General features: G+C 50.5%; 1 protein-coding gene and 2 pseudogenes across 1 annotated transcript in view; 2 read left to right on the forward strand and 1 right to left on the reverse strand.

The window, feature by feature from the left end:
- Positions 1 to 3,947: 3,947 nt before the first annotated feature.
- Positions 3,948 to 17,749, reverse strand: part of FBXO41 (F-box protein 41) — a 35,745-nt gene continuing 21,943 nt past the window's right edge. Inside the window, exons 8-12 of the mRNA XM_066632739.1 lie at positions 12,099 to 12,194; positions 10,523 to 10,641; positions 8,023 to 8,181; positions 4,921 to 5,036; positions 3,948 to 4,010 (exon numbers count right to left, since the gene is read on the reverse strand). Coding sequence (XP_066488836.1) covers positions 3,948 to 4,010; positions 4,921 to 5,036; positions 8,023 to 8,181; positions 10,523 to 10,641; positions 12,099 to 12,194 — 553 coding nt within the window. The remainder of the gene's footprint in view (positions 4,011 to 4,920; positions 5,037 to 8,022; positions 8,182 to 10,522; positions 10,642 to 12,098; positions 12,195 to 17,749) is intronic.
- Positions 7,114 to 7,230, forward strand: LOC136656267 (5S ribosomal RNA; annotated as a pseudogene).
- Positions 12,597 to 12,710, forward strand: LOC136656374 (5S ribosomal RNA; annotated as a pseudogene).

The raw sequence follows: 17,749 nt of genomic DNA on the forward strand, positions 1-17,749 counted from the left end.
GTGAAAATGTGTTGCACTCCTACTCCCTCTTGACGGTCCTGCACTGCTTCCTCGAGGGCAGCAGTATCAAAACCGGGTTTGACAAAATGACCACCTTTGCTGTAAACTTGGGGGTGACGCACTCCTGGAAGGCCATGTTTCCCAGCATGCAGTGCACATGGAGCCGCAGACCAAAGACGGCGGTCTGGGGCTTTGCAGACTCCTTTCTGTACTGCAGACCCCTTGAACTTCAGAAGGTGTGAGGTCTCTGCAATCCCAGAACAAAAACTAAGTAATACTGAAGTTTGTGCAAGTCTTGCAGAAGAGTTACAAAAATATTTTTTTTAAACTAATAACTAACATATGAGTTGGCTGTTGGAGAAGGCAACAATTTATTTAAGAAGAAATGAATTTTAGTCTCTCCCCAAACTGGGTCAGAAGTTCATTTTCCCTCTGGAGTCTTCTTCCTTGTTAGCTGAACTATTACACATGGCTTCCTGGCCAAAATATTCTAGGGGCAATCCCATGTGTTAACATAATGCCAAAGTGAAGTCTCCCACCCTGTGGACACTTGATTATGAGTGCATCTTGGGGGAACACTCATGCGCTTGTGTTTCAAATGAGCTTGAGCTCCAAATGTGGCTATGAGCTTGAGCTCCAGATGAGGTTGTTCCTGCTTCAAATCTTGCCTCTGTCACTTGGTGATCTTAGGCCTCTGTTCCCTGTCTGTAACCTGGAACTAACAACCTTGACCAGCTTCATAAGGTGCATGTATTGCAACTCTTATAATAAGCTAAATGTATGTGAAACACTTTAAGTGCGCCAAAGGGGTATATATGAATGCTAAGAATGATATGAGATGCTTATCTGCAAAAATGCATTTTCCAAATTCAAATGTTAAATTTTTCGGTGTAGAGCAGAAAGTTTCTGGCAGGAGGGCCACATCATCTCTCTGACACCATGTCGGGGGCCGAATTAATTTACATTTCAAATTTGAATAAATTTACATAAATGAATATATTAAAGATGAACTTGTATGAATGAACGAAGGTCTTGCAATAGCTCAAGGCCTATAAAAGGCCTTGCACAAAGCAAGGCCGGCCTTTCCTTTGCTGCCACTGCTGCATCATAGATGTGAAACAACAAGCAGTGGATGGAGCCCTCATCCCACAGCTCACGCGAGAGGTCAAACAGTCACCCTCATGCTGAGAGCAGTTGTGTCGGGCCACTATGGGCTCCAACAAATCTCTGGAGGGCCAGAGGCTCATTGGAGGCCAGGGGTTCCCTGAGGGCCGCACAGAGAGGCCTTGAGGGCCGCAAGTGGCCCCAGGGCCGGGGTTTGGACACCCCTGGTGTAGAGGATCAAAAGATGCATCAGATGAAACTGACTCCAGCCCACAGAAGCTGATGCCACCATAAATGCGGTAGTGCCACATTAAAGAGTACTGTTGCACTCTTTAATGCACAAAGCAGACTTGAAAATGGCATTGCACCTCAACACTACATGAATCTGGCCCGCCGGATTCTGCCAAAATCCGCTGCTGCGAGTGGCTGCCCAGCATCTTGATTGTAATATTTTCAGGTTGCAGGGTGGGCCGGGTGATGGTGGCTCACACAACCGCATGCTAAAACACACCCACACACAAAGACTACAGCAGAATTTGCACCTCGCTTTCTTCACAACAAGCTAGTTTTCTTTTGGACAGATGTATAGTTGGAAGCAGTACAGTCCACACAGACTTACCACCTCGTCAGCTGCTTATGAGAACTAAGCCATGGTTTAGACCCACTGCTTGCTGTCCTATCCTTCATGGCCAAGACACAAAAACATGAACAACTGGCCTCCTTCCTCTATCCAAGACCCTTTTTAAATATCTGAAAACTTTTGGCACACCCCTCAATCTTTTTTCCTTCTCTCGGAAGGTCATATGTACACTATAAACTTAGTTAATTTGATTCCTCAATGAACCTCTCATTCCAGGACAGGGAATGGCTGTTAAAACTACTCAAAGTCTGGCATGTGGATATACCTGAACTCTGGGCTTCGAACAATACCCAGTTGCTTTGGAACTGTAGTATTGCATGTTTAGAAGATTGTGATATAGACTGCATAATTTATTCTTGTCCCTAAATTTTTGAATTTTCTTGGTGCAGAATTTTTATTTATTTATTTTGCACAGTGTGCTGTACACAAAACCCTGATCAAGCTTGATTTCCTTTAAGAGAACAACTCCTACCTCCAACAAAAAATAAAACAGAAGGTTAAGCCATTTCTGTATATACACAGCAGGGATCAAATGTGTTCACCTGTGGGCTGGGCAGAAATGGGTTAAAAAAACTTACTGTTTGGACCACAATCTACTCTGTCATTCTAACTAATGAACTAAGAGTCCAGAAGCTATTGATAAGGGGTGGGTCTGAGTAGGGTTCTCATGCCTTTATCAGCTCTGCCACAGACAGAAATTCCACAGATGGAGTTTTCCCCTCAGTATAAGGATGCACTAATGAAAAAAAGCTGCAGATGTTGACCTTCAGCTGTTAAAGGAACTTCGTAGCATCCCTACCCCTAAGTTGGAAAATGTGTCCTCCCTCCTTGATTTTCTCAGGGGTTTCCGTGTAGATGTTTTGTAACAAAGGATTTTTGCATGCTTGGACTCAGTGTCAGCCATGAGAAATAAAGGATTCCCTGGGATTTGTGCCCGCTGATTAGAGGTTGTCACTTTTGCATTGGGTCATCCTCATAGTGGCACATTTTTTTGGCAAGCTCCTTATTTCTGCCTTCTCTTCCACAAGCCAGACCTTGAGAAATCAAACAGCAACCGCTTCTCCTCCCAAAAGCAATTTCAGTGGGAAATGGGCCATAGCTGGTTTCTGGTTCTTGGTAACGGCACTGCTTCTTAAAGGGAGAGTGGAAATGGGAGAGAGCGGAGGAACTGGGTAGAGTTGGGGGCAGCGATGTGTCTAGATGGCACTTGGAGAACTGTAAATCCTTGGAGAAAGCCAGCAGCTGGATTTCCTGCTTTCCAGCAAGCCAGCTAAGCAGGGATGATTGATGGTGGAAGCTTATAGGCAGAGAGGTGAGATCTCCTGCTCGTTCTTCAGTTCTCTGTCGATGCAGAGCCATTCATCAATGTGAAGCTTCCTTCCTTCCAGAAGAAGGGCTTCTCTCCATGGATCAAAAAGGGGGGCAAAGGAAGAATCCTCTCCAAGGCCACCACACGGCTGGCAAGATGCGTTATTGCCTGTGTGGGAAACGGAATGCGGCTCCAGGAGGGAAACTGGCCAAGCCTCTACTGGTGGCAGTCGGGCACCCCAGAGCACTGGCCACCAGCTGCCAAGAGGAGACATGCCCACCACAACAGAGGGCAGGGCTGTAGCAGCATCTGGCCCGAGGGAAGATTTCCTGTCTGCTTTTGCTTGGCCCTTTCCTCTTAGAAAAAAAAAAGAGAATAAAAACAGGAGTTTCTGCTTCTCTCCAAGACCAAAAATTCCAAGAGAAATTTGGCTGAAAAAGATGAAATGAGACTCCAGGAAGGAGTGACTGCAGGGACTGCCAATCATTGTAAGGAGCCGAGGAGAAGGAGCCTGCGGGGAGAGTCTTGTTTATCCATTGCCCGGAGCCAAGACGTAACTGAGCAGCTCCTGGAGAAAGAGTTTCAAGGACAAAGCCACTGGTGAGGAGCGGGGGGGGGGGGTTCACTGCTGCCCCCCCAAGAGAAAAGCGAGAGGCCAGGCCACATCGTCCTCCCTGGCCGTCTTCAGAAATGCCTTGTTGGTTTTTGTAGCACCATCATCTCGACAACACAGCCGACCCTCCTGTGGGGAAAAGGAGCGCATCGCTTCGGTCCCGAAGGCCTGCTGGAAAAGTGGTGCGCTTGGCTGGCTGCTCACTAAGGCGCCGGTTCCAGGCAGAGGTGTGCAGGCTGCTGGTGGTGGCTCCAGAAGGTGGACTTTTGTGCCTGGCAGGGTTAACAACCTGCTTCCACCTTAATGTGTAAAATCTTTGAAAAGCCGGGTCTCTTCTTCAGGGCCTGCAGAGAGAGGGGGGGGGGATTAAATGCAGGAGCACCCGCTTGGGATCAGGGGGGCCACTGGTCTTGAGAGAACCCCCAAATCAAATGGAATGGCTGGGGGTAGGCAGGAGGCAAGCTGAGCTGGCAGGCTGCTACGGCAGGGCTCGTGGGGTTGGTGACCTCACTTCCCAGCAGCTACTTTCAAGCAGAGAAGTCAGCAAGATTCGTGAAGCTCAGCGGAAAGAACCTTAATGGAGAAGACTATCAGCAAGGCTGGAAGGCCATGACTCTCCCCCACAACAGGCACGCAGAGGTACACTGCCTCTGAACCTGGAAGCTCCTCTTTGCCACAAGTTTGTGGTGACTGAAGGATCTTCCAGGCTGGTGCTATGCTATCCCCTCCCACCAGCAGATCAGATCTGCCTTGTGGGAATCAGACCAGGGCCACATTCCATCTCCAGGAAAGGCCAGTGAGATGCCTGTGGGCACTCACAAGCGGGACACGAAGGAGGCGACCCTATTCTTTGGTGCCCCCACAGCCCATAATCAGACATAGCCCTCTTTTTCCATGGCTCGAATTCCCAAGGGGGCAGCTATTGTTCTCCCTCCTCATCCTCTGACTGCCACACACAGTCAGCCCTTGATGAGCCTGCAGACTTTGCAAGCTCCAAGACCTCAGAGAGAGAGATCTGAGGACCTTCTAGGTCCTGCCTCTCCCTCCTTGCAATCAGGGATTCTTTTTGGCATGCTTCCCTCAGTGCTTACTGAAGCTCTCTCGCCAACCCCAAGCAGCTGATTTTGGCCCCACACCCTTGTTCCCCACTGTTTTGCCAAGGCCCAAGTTCCTCCCATGCTCTCTTCCAGCCTTCTTGCAAAGCTGATTGCTAGGAAAGCATCCGCCAGATGTGCTGCACTGAAGTCTCTTTACCTGAAGCTTGTTCACCATTTCCTCAAACATCTTCCTGGCCTCAGCACTGTTTGGTTCCTTGAAGTAGTCAGCAATTCCAACCTGCACCACTATGGACTTCAGGTTCCGGCAGACACCTTTAAGGTCAGAGAAACACCTTTGGTTTCAAGTCACAAGGAGGCAGGAGTAGTCAAAGGATTGCAGACTGACTTAAAAACAAATCACAAACAAACAAAACACTAGCCTGCTCTGGCACCCAGTGGCATAAATAGAGGGGGTGCAAAGCACTAAGTTTTGCAGGGAGCTTCACCACAGAGTGCAAGGGGCCTCCTTCCCTTTGGAGCCAGGCGTACTCCTCTATTTTGCTCCTCCCCACCTGGAATGGCTCCAAATGGGAGGGAGAGGTGCCACTTGCATGCTGCAGTGAGGCTCCCTGCAAAACTTAGTGCTTTGCACCCCCTCTAGCTATGCCACTGCCTTGGGGAGCGGAAGACCCCTCCTTTTGTCATCTTGGCCATTATTCATAGGGGACTATTTACACTTGGACAGCTAGCAGAAGACCCCAGAGCACCCCCCTTCCTGCTGCATAGAAGTCCTGCAGAATGGAAGAGGCAGGAGCCAAAGGCCCCTCTCAGTTCCATGACCCGATGCAGGAGCCCCCCCCCCAAAAAAAAAACTGTCAATGAATATTTCTCTGAAAATGAACTTGCTTCTCTTTCGCACCCTAAGTGCAAGATTCCATGTTAAAATTTTATTAGCAAACCTTTAATCTGCACTTTATATTAAAATGCACAGCTTTCAATAATTTAAACATTTAATATGCACAGTGATTGTTTTAAAAGCAAAAAGGAACTATCCACCATCTAGGAGTTTCTCATGTTACTTAATCTAGCAAAGGGGTGTCCAAATATTTTGGCAGGAGGGCTGCATTATCTCTCTGATACTGTGTCTGGGGCCGGGGAAAAAATAATTAATTTACTATTTAAAATTTGAATAAATTTACATAAATGAATATATTAGAGATGGAGCTTACATGAATGAATAAAGGCCTTGCACAAAGCAAGGCCAGGCTTTCCTTCACTGCTACTGCTGCATCACAGACATGAAACAGCAAGTAGTGGAGGGAGCCCTTGCCCCACAGCTCAGGTGAGAAGTCGAACAGTCGTTCACTTGCTGACAGCAGTTGCGTCAGGCCAGCATGGGCTCCAACAAGTCTCTGGAGGGCCAGAGGCTCATTGGAGACTGGGGTCTCCCCGAGAGCCTGATTGAGAGCCCCCGAGGGCCACAAGTGTTCCCCAGGCCGGGGTTTGGGCACCCCTGATCTAGCAGATTATGCACATGGGAAACTTTCCCTTTTCTCCCCATACGGAGAAAAGTCTCTGTCGCTCTTAAGTTATTAATATATTTAATATTCCCATCTCTCTAGCACAATCTGTATGCTAATTTTAAACCCCTCATCATAGACCTTTTCCTCCCATTACCATACTGATCGAATTTCAACCTTCGCTGAGTCTGTGTCACCATTATCCGAGCTCTTGCACACCAGTCTTTGTCTCTCCAAATTCCTCATACTTCTGCAGGGCCTGACAGAACTGCCAACTCTGACCTTATCTTCATGCTTTTCTAGTCCTGATCCCCCTCCTCCAACTGGACTCGTGGACAGAACCGCTGCAGGTGAACTGCCTCACTAAACCACATCTCTGAGGCTTGGGAGAACTCATTTGGATCCATGCCTTATCTTCTGTGGGGTGAGCTGCCATTTGCTGTATGCCAATTATCATACAGCAAATTATCTTAAAATAATGTCCAGGTACACCTGATACGGGGTGACCCCACCACCCACTTCTTCCACAGATAAGACCTTTCCTTATCTGTTACTTTTATCAACATTTCAGGGAACCGAGATTCTTCTGGCACACACAATACTAACCAGAAACTGAGGCTGCAATCCAATCCATGCTTACCAAGGAGTAAGCCCCTTGGCTATAACAGGACTTACTTCTGAGTAGACGTGCATAGGATTGGGCTTGCAATATGATAAATTCCGGATAGTGTTATTTCCTTATTTCTTCCCCTTATGTTTTGCTCAGTCCGTTTTAAACCACACTGACCTTTATTTAGGCTTTCTCAGCATCCAATGCCATATTTGAAAACCAAATAAATGAACCAACAAGGGAATGCAGGAAACCATTCATCATTCCTTAATCCACCTAAATCAGCAACTGTTACCCTGCACATGCCTGATCTCGTCTGATCTCAGAAGCTAAGCAGGGTCAGGCCTGGTTAGTACTTGGATGGGAGACCGCCTGGGAATACCGGGTGCTGTAGGCTTATACCATGATCTCGGAAGCTAAGCAGGGTCAGGCCTGGTTAGTACTTGGATGGGAGACCGCCTGGGAATACCGGGTGCTGTAGGCTTATACCATGATCTCAGAAGCTAAGCAGGGTCAGGCCTGGTTAGTACTTGGATGGGAGACCGCCTGGGAATACCAGGTGCTGTAGGCTTATACCATGATCTCGGAAGCTAAGCAGGGTCAGGCCTGGTTAGTACTTGGATGGGAGACCGCCTGGGAATACTGGGTGCTGTAGGCTTATACCATGATCTCGGAAGCTAAGCAGGGTCAGGCCTGGTTAGTACTTGGATGGGAGACCGCCTGGGAATACCGGGTGCTGTAGGCTTATACCATAGTCTTACGAGACTGAAGGTTGCCAACCAATCCACCTAAACGAGGAGGTCTGCAGCATCTCCAGGAAGGACTGGGGGAGATCCTTTTCTGGAGCCCTGTAAAGCCACTCCAGGCAGCACCCGGCAGTGCTGAGCTTGATGGACCAGTGAAGGGTAGAAAAATTCGTAGTACTAAATTCTGTATTTGGGGTGTGTGGATTAACTTGGATCATGCAACACCTTTGCTGGGGCTCTGCTTAGGAGCCAATGACTCCTGTCCTTGGCTTACTGGCCCTTCCCAAATGTTGCGGCATCTCCAGCTTCTCCTTTCTGGCTCCCAGATGCTCATTCTTCAGGCTTCACCCCACCCTCCCGGAACTCCGGAGGAACCTCCTCCATCCCCCTGCCTGGCTAGTCCTAGAGCCACCCTGTGCAACCCGTTTGGACTTGACACTCACTGTTGAAGTGCAGCAGAGCTTTCGGTGTGACGGGTGTGGATGTCAGAACCAGCATCTCCAGCCCTTTCAGGCCTTCCCGGCACACCTCGGCAGCCACCTCCTGATTGACTTCGGCCACGTGGTCCAGCTCCAGCACTTGCAAGCGCATGCAGTTGCGGGCTGGCAAGGGAGAGATGCACTTGGAGGTTAGCTGGCCACGCCTGGGGCTTGCAGCGTGTCAGAGGCTCAGACAAGCCTGAGTCTCCATCCCCACATCTAGGTCCCTGGGCCGTTCCCTATGAGGCACAATCCCTTTCTTCAGAGTGATATCTGGCTGGGGAGTCAGTGAGGAACTCATGGCCTGAGGGTAAGCTGAAGCTCAAAGAGCTACCCAAGACTACACAATCAAGTAGTGTAGCTAGGGGAAGACATAAATTCCCAGAAAGACTCCAGCAGCGAGGGGGGGGGGTGTCACTTACATGGCATGTTGCGGCACCTGGAGTTCTTACCATTGAGCCCCCCCGTAGCTATGCTACTGCCTGTCTCCTACCACAGAATCAGTTCCTGGGACTGGCACTCAGAGCTCAGCATTCTTGGAGACTGGCCCTGACCCTGGCCCTATGCCCATCATCTCCCCACAGCAGAACCGTCAGCCCAGTCCAGAGAGCTGCTCCCTTGCAGCCTCCTCTTTCCCATCCCACTTGCAGGCAGGGATTTCCTCTCTGGGAGTGCAGGGCCATGGAGAAGCACAGGCCTGTCACTGCCTCCTCAGCACACCCCACATCCTTCCCTTTCCACCCCAGGCAATGTAGAGCAGGTTCTCCACCAGACTGGACCAGGCTGGGGAGTCACCCAGGTTGGAAGGGTCTGCAGAGGGCATTCTGGCCATGGCCTCCTCAAATTTGAAGTCAGCCCCATCAGACAGCACGGTGCTTCCAAGGCAACCATCAATATGAGAATGCTTGTGGGCTCCAGGACATTCATTCATTCATTCATTCATTCAAAGTATCTTCAAACCTCCTTTTCCTGCAGCAATGCCTGTCCAAGCGGCTCATTTCAAGAGAAAACTGCAGTCCTCCTGGGCTGATGCAGTACGTAGGCCTAGCCGTTGTTGCTTAGAGTGACAAGCTCAAAAGGCAAGGCACACAATTTCCTGGGCTTTAGCTAGCCCCAAGGGGTGAGCCACAAGCTGCTCTCTCCCACAAGAGATGAGCAACAGCCTCCCACCAGCTCTGGGAGCGCTGGAGGCAACCTGCACTGCAGGTGGACCCCCCCCCCGAATGCCCCCGATCCAACCAAGAGACTGTTCAGCTCGGGGGCGCCTGGGGGGGGCACACCACCTGCCCTATGCAGGGAGGAGGTGGGCCTTGCCCACCTCCAACCTTGGACTATATACCACCTGAGCAACTCTGCACCCGCACATGCTGTCAGAAGGACTGACATACTTGATTCTCTTTCCCTTTGCCTTTAGCTAATTGCTTATTACTCTGTATGTCACCTCATGCTGATCTGTGTCCCACTGCTGTAATGCATGAACAAACTCATCCAGAAGCCAGACAACCACAGAGACCACCCACGGAGGACCCCCTGGACCCAGGACCGGAGGCTGCCGTCAGTGGAAGAAGCCTGGCCTGGCACAGCTGGCCATGTGCAAGGAGAGAGTGTGCACGTCTTGCTCTAGCCTTGAATCTAGTGACCTATGGACTTCCAACCTACCACCTGTAACCCCCTGGAATGGACTCGAATGCTCTATGCTTGTGACTGACAATACTCTCTCAATGTACATAACCGTGTTTCAGGATCTTGTATTCTCTACCCAGTTGTTTTTCTGCTTGTAAGAAAGTTTCCCCTGAGTTTCCCCTGGGGGCTGGGGGATAAGAATAGGCCCTTGGTTTGGCTGTACTTGTCCTAAGAGGCGACTAAACAGCCACCGGGTAGATGGGACTCGTCAGCCTGGGAAGGCAGCTCATCGGAGAGAAGGAAAACTCTGACCCCAAACCTCCACTGCCTTGTGGCTACATCCAGTTATGGAAAAGGCTTCAGGAGTCAACCTCGAGGCAAAATCCGGAGCCGGAGTCCCTGAGGCAGTTTATGGCTGAACACAGTCACGTTCTGGCAACTCCTGCGACGCCGCTGGAACCAACCATATTGACCTCTGCCTTTCCATTGGACCATTTCAGCGACATGGAGAGGGGGGATTTGCTGCATGGGTAACAGCCTATCCTCCATACCTACTTTACCCAGGCTTCGCGCACTGGAGAGGACACTCTGTTCCGGAACCACCATTCAGAGCGTGACACCAGAGTCTTCTGAGACTGAAGGATGCCAACACAGCTAGAAAAGTAGTCACTTGGGCTTGGTCCCAGCATGGTCCTAAGTTAGCTTGTGCATTGGGCACAGTGCATACACATTCAGCTGGACCCCCTCTCCTTCCAGCATGGATTTACCAGCTGCTCCCCCCCAACCTGCCCGTGGGCAGCTCTTTTAGTTCCACAGAAAGAGGGCACAAACTGGAATTTACCTAAGGAAGCCAGTCCTTGCACGCCGCAGCCTGCACCGCCGACGCCCAGCGCTCTTAGATGCGGCCAACAGCGGCCGATCATTTGTAGGCAACGGTTGCTGAAGCGCATTGGTTGCTGACTGGAAAAGAATTAAAAAAAAACAAACAAACTCAGACAAGAAACTGATCAAAGCATCGCAATTTACACAATGTCATTAAGTGATGCAAGTCAAGAAGGGAACATGTCATCTCCCCGACTTATGGGAGTTCCATGCAACTTGTGGGAATCCACTCCTTCCCCCCAACCTTGGTTACTTTCTGAAAAAGGAACAAATGTTGGGAGTTCTCAGATTCTGCCTTACCCGACCCTCACTCCCCCGAGGACGTCACTCAATTTCTCCGCACTATTACTGGTCTTAGTCTTGATTTTGGGGTTGCAAATCCCACAGCGGCCCACCAAATGCCCCAGGGAGCACACCAGATAACAAGAGACCTGCATCCTGTTGCCCTCCCTTGCATCTGACATAGCCCATTTCTAAAATCAGGAGGTTGCACATACACATCATGGCTTGTAACCTGTAATGGATTATTCCTCCAGAAATTTGTCCAATCCCCTTTTAAAGGTGTCCAGGCCAGATGCCGTCACCACATCCTGTGGCAAGGAGTTCCACAGTCCAACCACACGCTGAGTAAAGAAACATTTTCTTTTGTCTGTTCTAACTCTCCCAACACTCAATTTTAGTGGGTGTCCCCTGGTTCTTTTGGCAACTGTCCCCAAAGCAGCACGTGGTCCAGTTAAAATGAATAAAGAAACTACATTTCTCCAATACATGAAAAGAGGACAATTGGGCACAGATGGTGATGGCTGGGGCAGCAGAACCAAGAGCCTTGTTCTCATCACGACGTGGGGCACAGAAGAGTCCAGATGTCAGGCCCCTCTGGGTTCCAGTGGAGAGCGGCCTTCTGCTCAATCTGGCCACAGATCCATCCAGGTCCGCACTGCCCAGACTGACTGGCACCTGCTCTCCAGGCTTTCTGCCGAGAGGTCTTCTTCTTATCTACCTGAGATGCTTCCCAGGGCCTTCTCCATGCAAGGCAGGGGCCCTAGTTGCACCACAGCAGGCCCATCAATGCAGCCACCTGATGTGGACTGCCCCTTGAGCAAGAAGCTGATCACTTCCCCTCCTTAATGTGCTCCTTGTGCATGGTTGTGAACATCTGGGTTTCATGGCAGCGCATGAGGTGCACAGTAAGGGATGGGCAGGTTGTAGCATGGAGACGGGGAACTGAGACGGCACTGGAGGTTGCAGTGCTCCTGGTTGGCACGAAGCTGCTGTGGACCTGGGTTCTGCCCACCCCCATGGCCAACACTGACACCGGGTACTAGGATTTAGCAGTCTTTCTTTGGGGAGGGCTCTCAGTCAGTGCCCCACCTGGCCAACTCCTGACCGCCTCTGGCTGTGCTGCTGAATAAGAGCCCTTCCCCTTCTTCAGAGGCAGGGAGCAGGGGGAGGAAGGACCCATAGGCAGCTCACAGCCCCTGTGGGGAAGGGGAGTAAAAAGAAGGAGGGGGTAGGGACTGGACTGTCATTCTTACCAAGGGTGCAGTGGCGCCACCTGCAGGGAGATGATGTCTCGGCAGCCTGCTCCCAACGCCCAGATGACTTCATGGCCAACGGGGTCGGTAGAACTCCTACAATCAGGAAGGCAGAGACAGATGGTTCCCCAGGCGGAGAGCAGCCGAGTGGCAAATTGCACATAGCTTCCCCCTTCCCACAACCAGGATGCAACACCCGACACATGGCTAACGTGGCTTTCTGTTCCAGACCTTCAAAGGCAAGGCAAGAAGTCAGGTCAGTCTTGCTGTGAACGCAAGTAGAGCCCTGCTGGATCAAGGCAAAGGTCCATCTCCCCAGCCTTCTGTCTCCAGCAGTGGTGAGTCAGGTGCCGCCAGGCTGCCCACAAGCAAAGTGTGACAGCTCTCCCCCTGTGGTCTCTCCCCAGCACCTGGTATTTGGTGGTCTACTGCTGCGCCTGGAATAGGAGGTTCCATTTACCTGCACCATGGTTAACCTTTCCTCCATTCTTTTTTAAAACCAATTGTTACCCTGCACATGCCTGATCTCATCTGATCTCGGAAGCTAAGCAGGGTCAGGCCTGGTTAGTACTTGGATGGGAGACCGCCTGGGAATACCAGGTGCTGTAGGCTTATACCATGATCTCGGAAGCTAAGCAGGGTCAGGCCTGGTTAGTACCTGGATGGGAGACCGCCTGGGAATACCGGGTGCTGTAGGCTTATACCATGATCTCGGAAGCTAAGCAGGGTCAGGCCTGGTTAGTACCTGGATGGGAGACCGCCTGGGAATACCGGGTGCTGTAGGCTTATACCATAGTCTTTCCAGACTGAAGGTTGCCAACCAAGAGCTTTCCTCCTGAAGCAAATAGCAGCTGTGTGGAGCCCCACTCCAGATTGGGACCAGAGCAGGGGCAAAGGGTTAAAGCCTCCTCCCCACCAATGGTCCCCCTCCAGATCCCCCCAGGGGGCAATAGTTACTATTGCCTAAAGAAAGCATGTCAGAGCCAATGACACATCTCACATCCAGCTGGGCAGTTGGTGGCCATGGTCACATCCTGCAGCAGCAAAGGCCATCCCTGAGCGGTGCAGGGGTCAAAGAGGGCTTAGTTTTGTTTGTCCTGAATGCACCACCAACCATTTTACTCTGGATGACACCCTGAGTTCTACTGTTGTAATGAGGACCGGTCTCTCCCTTTCCGTACCACGAATGTGATGAAAACCCTTCAGAATCTTGTGCTTTGTTTCTTTTTGCATCAGTGCGGCTCACATGGGTCCTGGATCATCAAAAACCACAGGAGCATGGTCACGGAAGGCACATGGAATCCAGAACGGGATGTTTGGCTTTTGCTGGTCAAATCCTGCCATCCAGTAAGATGAGGTGGCTACTCAGGTGGGATTGGGGTATCCTCAAGCCATCACCTCCAGTGTTTCACAAGTGAAAATAGAGATGTTTTTGCAACACCCCAATTCTCACCCCCACCTCCACTATTAGACATCCTGAAGAATAGTGCACTTGTTAAATTCCACTCCTTTGCAGTGGTCTGTCCCCAACTCGTTTACAAGCCAAGTGGGTCTCTGTTCTGCTGAGTACAGGTATATTCTAACAAGCCATCATTGTCCCCCAGTTAGTTATCAAGGGGTCAAAAATGTACATGAATGGCTGTCGTGGATGAAATAGCAGGCTGGGCATTGTGAATGGTGCCTGAGTATTCATGAGCATCCATGTGCACTAGAGAGCAAAGGCATCCACTACAAGATGCGCCTCTAGAGATCCTGAAGACCAAGCAAAATCCCAAAGAATGACCAAAACAGGGACAAAATTAGGACAGCAAATTACCGGGGATGGGGATCAGAATATATGAGTTGATGCTTAGATTCCCTTTCATTCTAAGTAGCAGGCAAATGGAATTGATTAGTGAATGGTGAGCCTATTGGATTCACTGCAAGTCAGGGTGCCGCTTGGTTTTCCAGGTTGGTCCTGTTGGGGCTGGAGGAGGGGGGTATGAATTTGCCTGAGCCGCCCAACCCCACTCCTTAAAAATAAGCTGGTGTTTTTCAAATTCTGATTGACCCAGTTTCACGCTTGAGAGGAGCCTAAAATAAGCAGAATCGTATTATCTGAAATGCTCGTACATCTCCGCAAAAGCCGCCTGCCAAGGCTCCCGGACCGGTTTTGGCTTGGCCTTAATTAAAACACATGAGTCACAGTGACAAGTTAGAGAACTGCCAAGCAGCTCAGGTAAACTCACATATTCAGGGTAGATGGGGAGAAAGAGGGAGGGAGGGAGGGGGAGAGCACAAGGGAGAGATGCAAACACATGAAGCTGCTTTGCATCAAGGCAGACTTGTGCCCAGGCTGATCTTGCCCACTCTGACCAGCGGCATTCATAGCCTTCCAAGTGTGTCACTAACATGGATACGCTTGGAACATCTGAGAGCCAGGGTGGTGTAGTGGTTTGGGTGGCGGACCTAGACCTGGACGATCCAGGTTCAAATCCCCCCTTAGCCATGAAGCTTCCTGGGTGACCTTGGGCCAGTCACTTTCTCTCAGCCTCACCTACCTCACAGGGTTGTTGTGAGGACAAGAAGGAGGGGAGCAGTTGTGTACACCGCCCTGAGCTCTTTGGAGGAAGGGCGGTACAAAAATGTGAAAAATAAAAAAAATCTGGACCTCCCTCCCCATCTCCATTGTGATGCTCATGCAGGCTTCTCTGAGCTGATTGGGGCTATCGCTCTAAATGTGCATCCCAGTTAGGTTTGTCCTGTCCCACCAACTGAACCATGACCCTGGCTGAGCAGCCAGGATACTTGCAGCTCAGTGTGGGCCCCACAGTGGCTTCTATGGGCTGTGGGTGGAGGTCTTCCCCATAGGTCATTGTAACTATGACCTGGGGCACAACCTGGGGAGGGGGGACGGGACTCTGGGATATTTGCTCAACAAACTGCTCCACCGGGGTGTGTGCAAAATTTGGGAAACTCATAAGCCTGACTGGCTATAACCCCCCAGCCCCAAAACCCCTGCAATCACCCTGGGATCTAGAGATATGGACTATGATGAGTCTGAGCCAAGGCCCTACCAGAAGAGACAACAACGTACATCCAATAGGGTGAGGCCTTCCATGTCTGACTGCGCTCCTTCACTTGCCTTCGCTTGCCATCATGGGCTGCTGGAGTTTGGGCAAGCTGCAGGCCTCTGGAGTCCAGCTCTAGCTACCTGCCATCTCAGCAGCCTGGCCCGGAAACCTGCTTCTTGTCCTGCTAGAATGCTGCCCTCCCTGGTGGGTAGGTGGGGAATCAAAGCCCTGCTGCTCAAATACTGTGAAATGGGGAATGAGGACCACAAGAAGAGCTGTGGTGCAAACCAGTGACCCCCCATTTGAGCTTGAGCAGGACTTGGTGTCCTGGTAAGAAGCCGTTAAGGTTGAGATTTCCAGGCTGGAAAGGAACGGGGCGGGGGAGGGGAGGGAATGCAGCAGCACACAGCAGATGCCAGGCTGGCACTTTTCAACACAATCTGCTCGGCAAAAGTGTGTGGGTAAAGGAGAGGAGATTGTGCTGTCATCTGTCACTGTCTGTGCTCCACGGCTCCTCCTCTCCTCCTGACAAAAGGTTCTGTCTCTTGGCAGAATGAAGGGATGTCTCGCACTGCGTCCCTGGCCTCCACTTGAAATGGCCACCCTTTTTCCTGGCCACCCTTCCATCCCTACCTTTTATTATTACTGCTTTAAATTAGGGGTGGGGGTGGGGAATGAGCATGTCCCATTGCACCCCCGAGCCCTTGATTTGCAAGAGGCTCTTGGCTAGTTCTGCTTGCTAATTTCTCTTAGCAGAAACTAAACTTGACAACATCATAATCCCATCTCAAGTTCTCCCCTCCCCCCATTTTTTCCCACACCTCATCAAATAAATCAGACTGAATGGGTGCAAATGAGCAAATTTGGGGTTTGTGGAGGAAACAAAAAAATCAAAAATAGAGTTCTGTAATCCAAGGAGAGTCACCTCCATCTGGGAAACATATGGAAGATTAATATCCCAATTCTGAGGATGAATTGAAATGAAACATAAGGCATATTTGATTTGATAGAACCCAAGAGGTAACTAGGAAGACCCCTGCCAGATCAGAGCACAGTTCACTGATGGTGCAATTCTAATGACCCTCCTCTTTCTTCTTCCCCCACCCAGATTGGCCCCCTCCCCACCTTTTCCCTGCTCTCTCTCTCCTCCTAGTGGGCCACTGTGAGATACAGGAAGCTGGGCTAGATGGGGGCCTGATCCAGCCAGACTCTTCTTATGTCATTTTGGTTGCCTCCTTTGTTCGATACCCCTTCCAGCTCTATAATACCCTTCTTGAGATGGGCTAAACCAGGGGTGCTCACACTTTTTTGGCTCAAGAGCTACTTTGAAACCCAGCAAGGCCCGGAGATCTACCAGAGTTTTTTTTACAATGTTCGCGCCATCATAACATATAACATTTATGTGTACAATGTATGTTGGTGTACCTTGAGCCCCACTGAGTATAACAGGACTTACTCCTGAGTAGACATGCCTAGGATTAGGCTGTGAGGCTGCAATCCTAGCCACACTTACCTGGGAGTAAGTCCCATTGAGTACAATGGGCCTTACTCCCGGCGTTTCCTCCCAGAGGCACCTGAAAGGGGGGGGGGTCGGCACTCCGCGATCTACTCATTTTGCCTCGCGATCTACTGGTAGATCGCGATCCACCTATTGAGCACCCCTGGGCTAAACAGTACTGTCTGTCGGGGTTCAAGAGTGGCAGCAAACAGATTTCTGTAAGTATGCTGTGACCCTGGCAGTCTTGCCACAATCCTTTTCCTAAGATTTGCTTTCATGAACAGTGGCTTCTGAATGTTGGGGTGACAGTGTTACTGGGCCAGCCAAGATCTCTTTTCTGGCCCCCCACACCGTCTTGCTGCATGTGTAGACCAGGCCTTCTTGGTTTCCCTGGGGGCAGGGGGCTTTTCTGCTAAGTGGGGCAATGTTGGCTTGCAAAGGCTCTTTGAAAGCAGCCCGAGCTTGCCAGAGTGTTCTGCAACGCGCAGCCCACGGCTTCTTGGCGGATCCCAGATGTCTTCTTCCCCAGCCCAGCCTCCTAATCTCAGACAATCTCACCAGTCGATTCAAGCTGGGCTAATTACAAGGTTTGGCACAGCAGTCGTGACATGGGGACAATTGTGCCGCCCCCTAGTCAGCAGGCGCAACCGCTCTGCTGTGGCAGCCCTGCCAAAAAACACAGCACCGGCGCTTGCCAATAGCCCCCCCTTTGTTTGCCTGTCACTCCCCCAGACTGGAAGAAGAGAAAATGGTCATTATTAGTGTCCACCTCTTCAGTTTTTTCAGGACACTCTACAAAGCACTTGGCCCAAATGGACTGTGACATGGTCAAGCATCTTGGTGGGCAGTCTGCAGGAGTCGCAGGGGCCAAACCCTGTACTTGGGTCCACCTCTTCAGCCTGCAAGGGGGAGGTTTTCCCAACCATTCTCCATACCAGAAAACAAAATCTCAGGCCATGAAAAAGGAACGTTATGGGTTATTATTAGGATAGGGACTGAAAGTAAAATTGCCTGCATGGGGCAAAGAAAGTGAGTCGGCAAAGTCTTTCTCCAGTCCTATATGAATAATAAAAACTGTCCAATGGCATTAACTGAATGCA

Source organism: Tiliqua scincoides, chromosome 6 (assembly GCF_035046505.1).
Source record: "Tiliqua scincoides isolate rTilSci1 chromosome 6, rTilSci1.hap2, whole genome shotgun sequence".
Classification (NCBI taxonomy): domain Eukaryota; kingdom Metazoa; phylum Chordata; class Lepidosauria; order Squamata; family Scincidae; genus Tiliqua; species Tiliqua scincoides.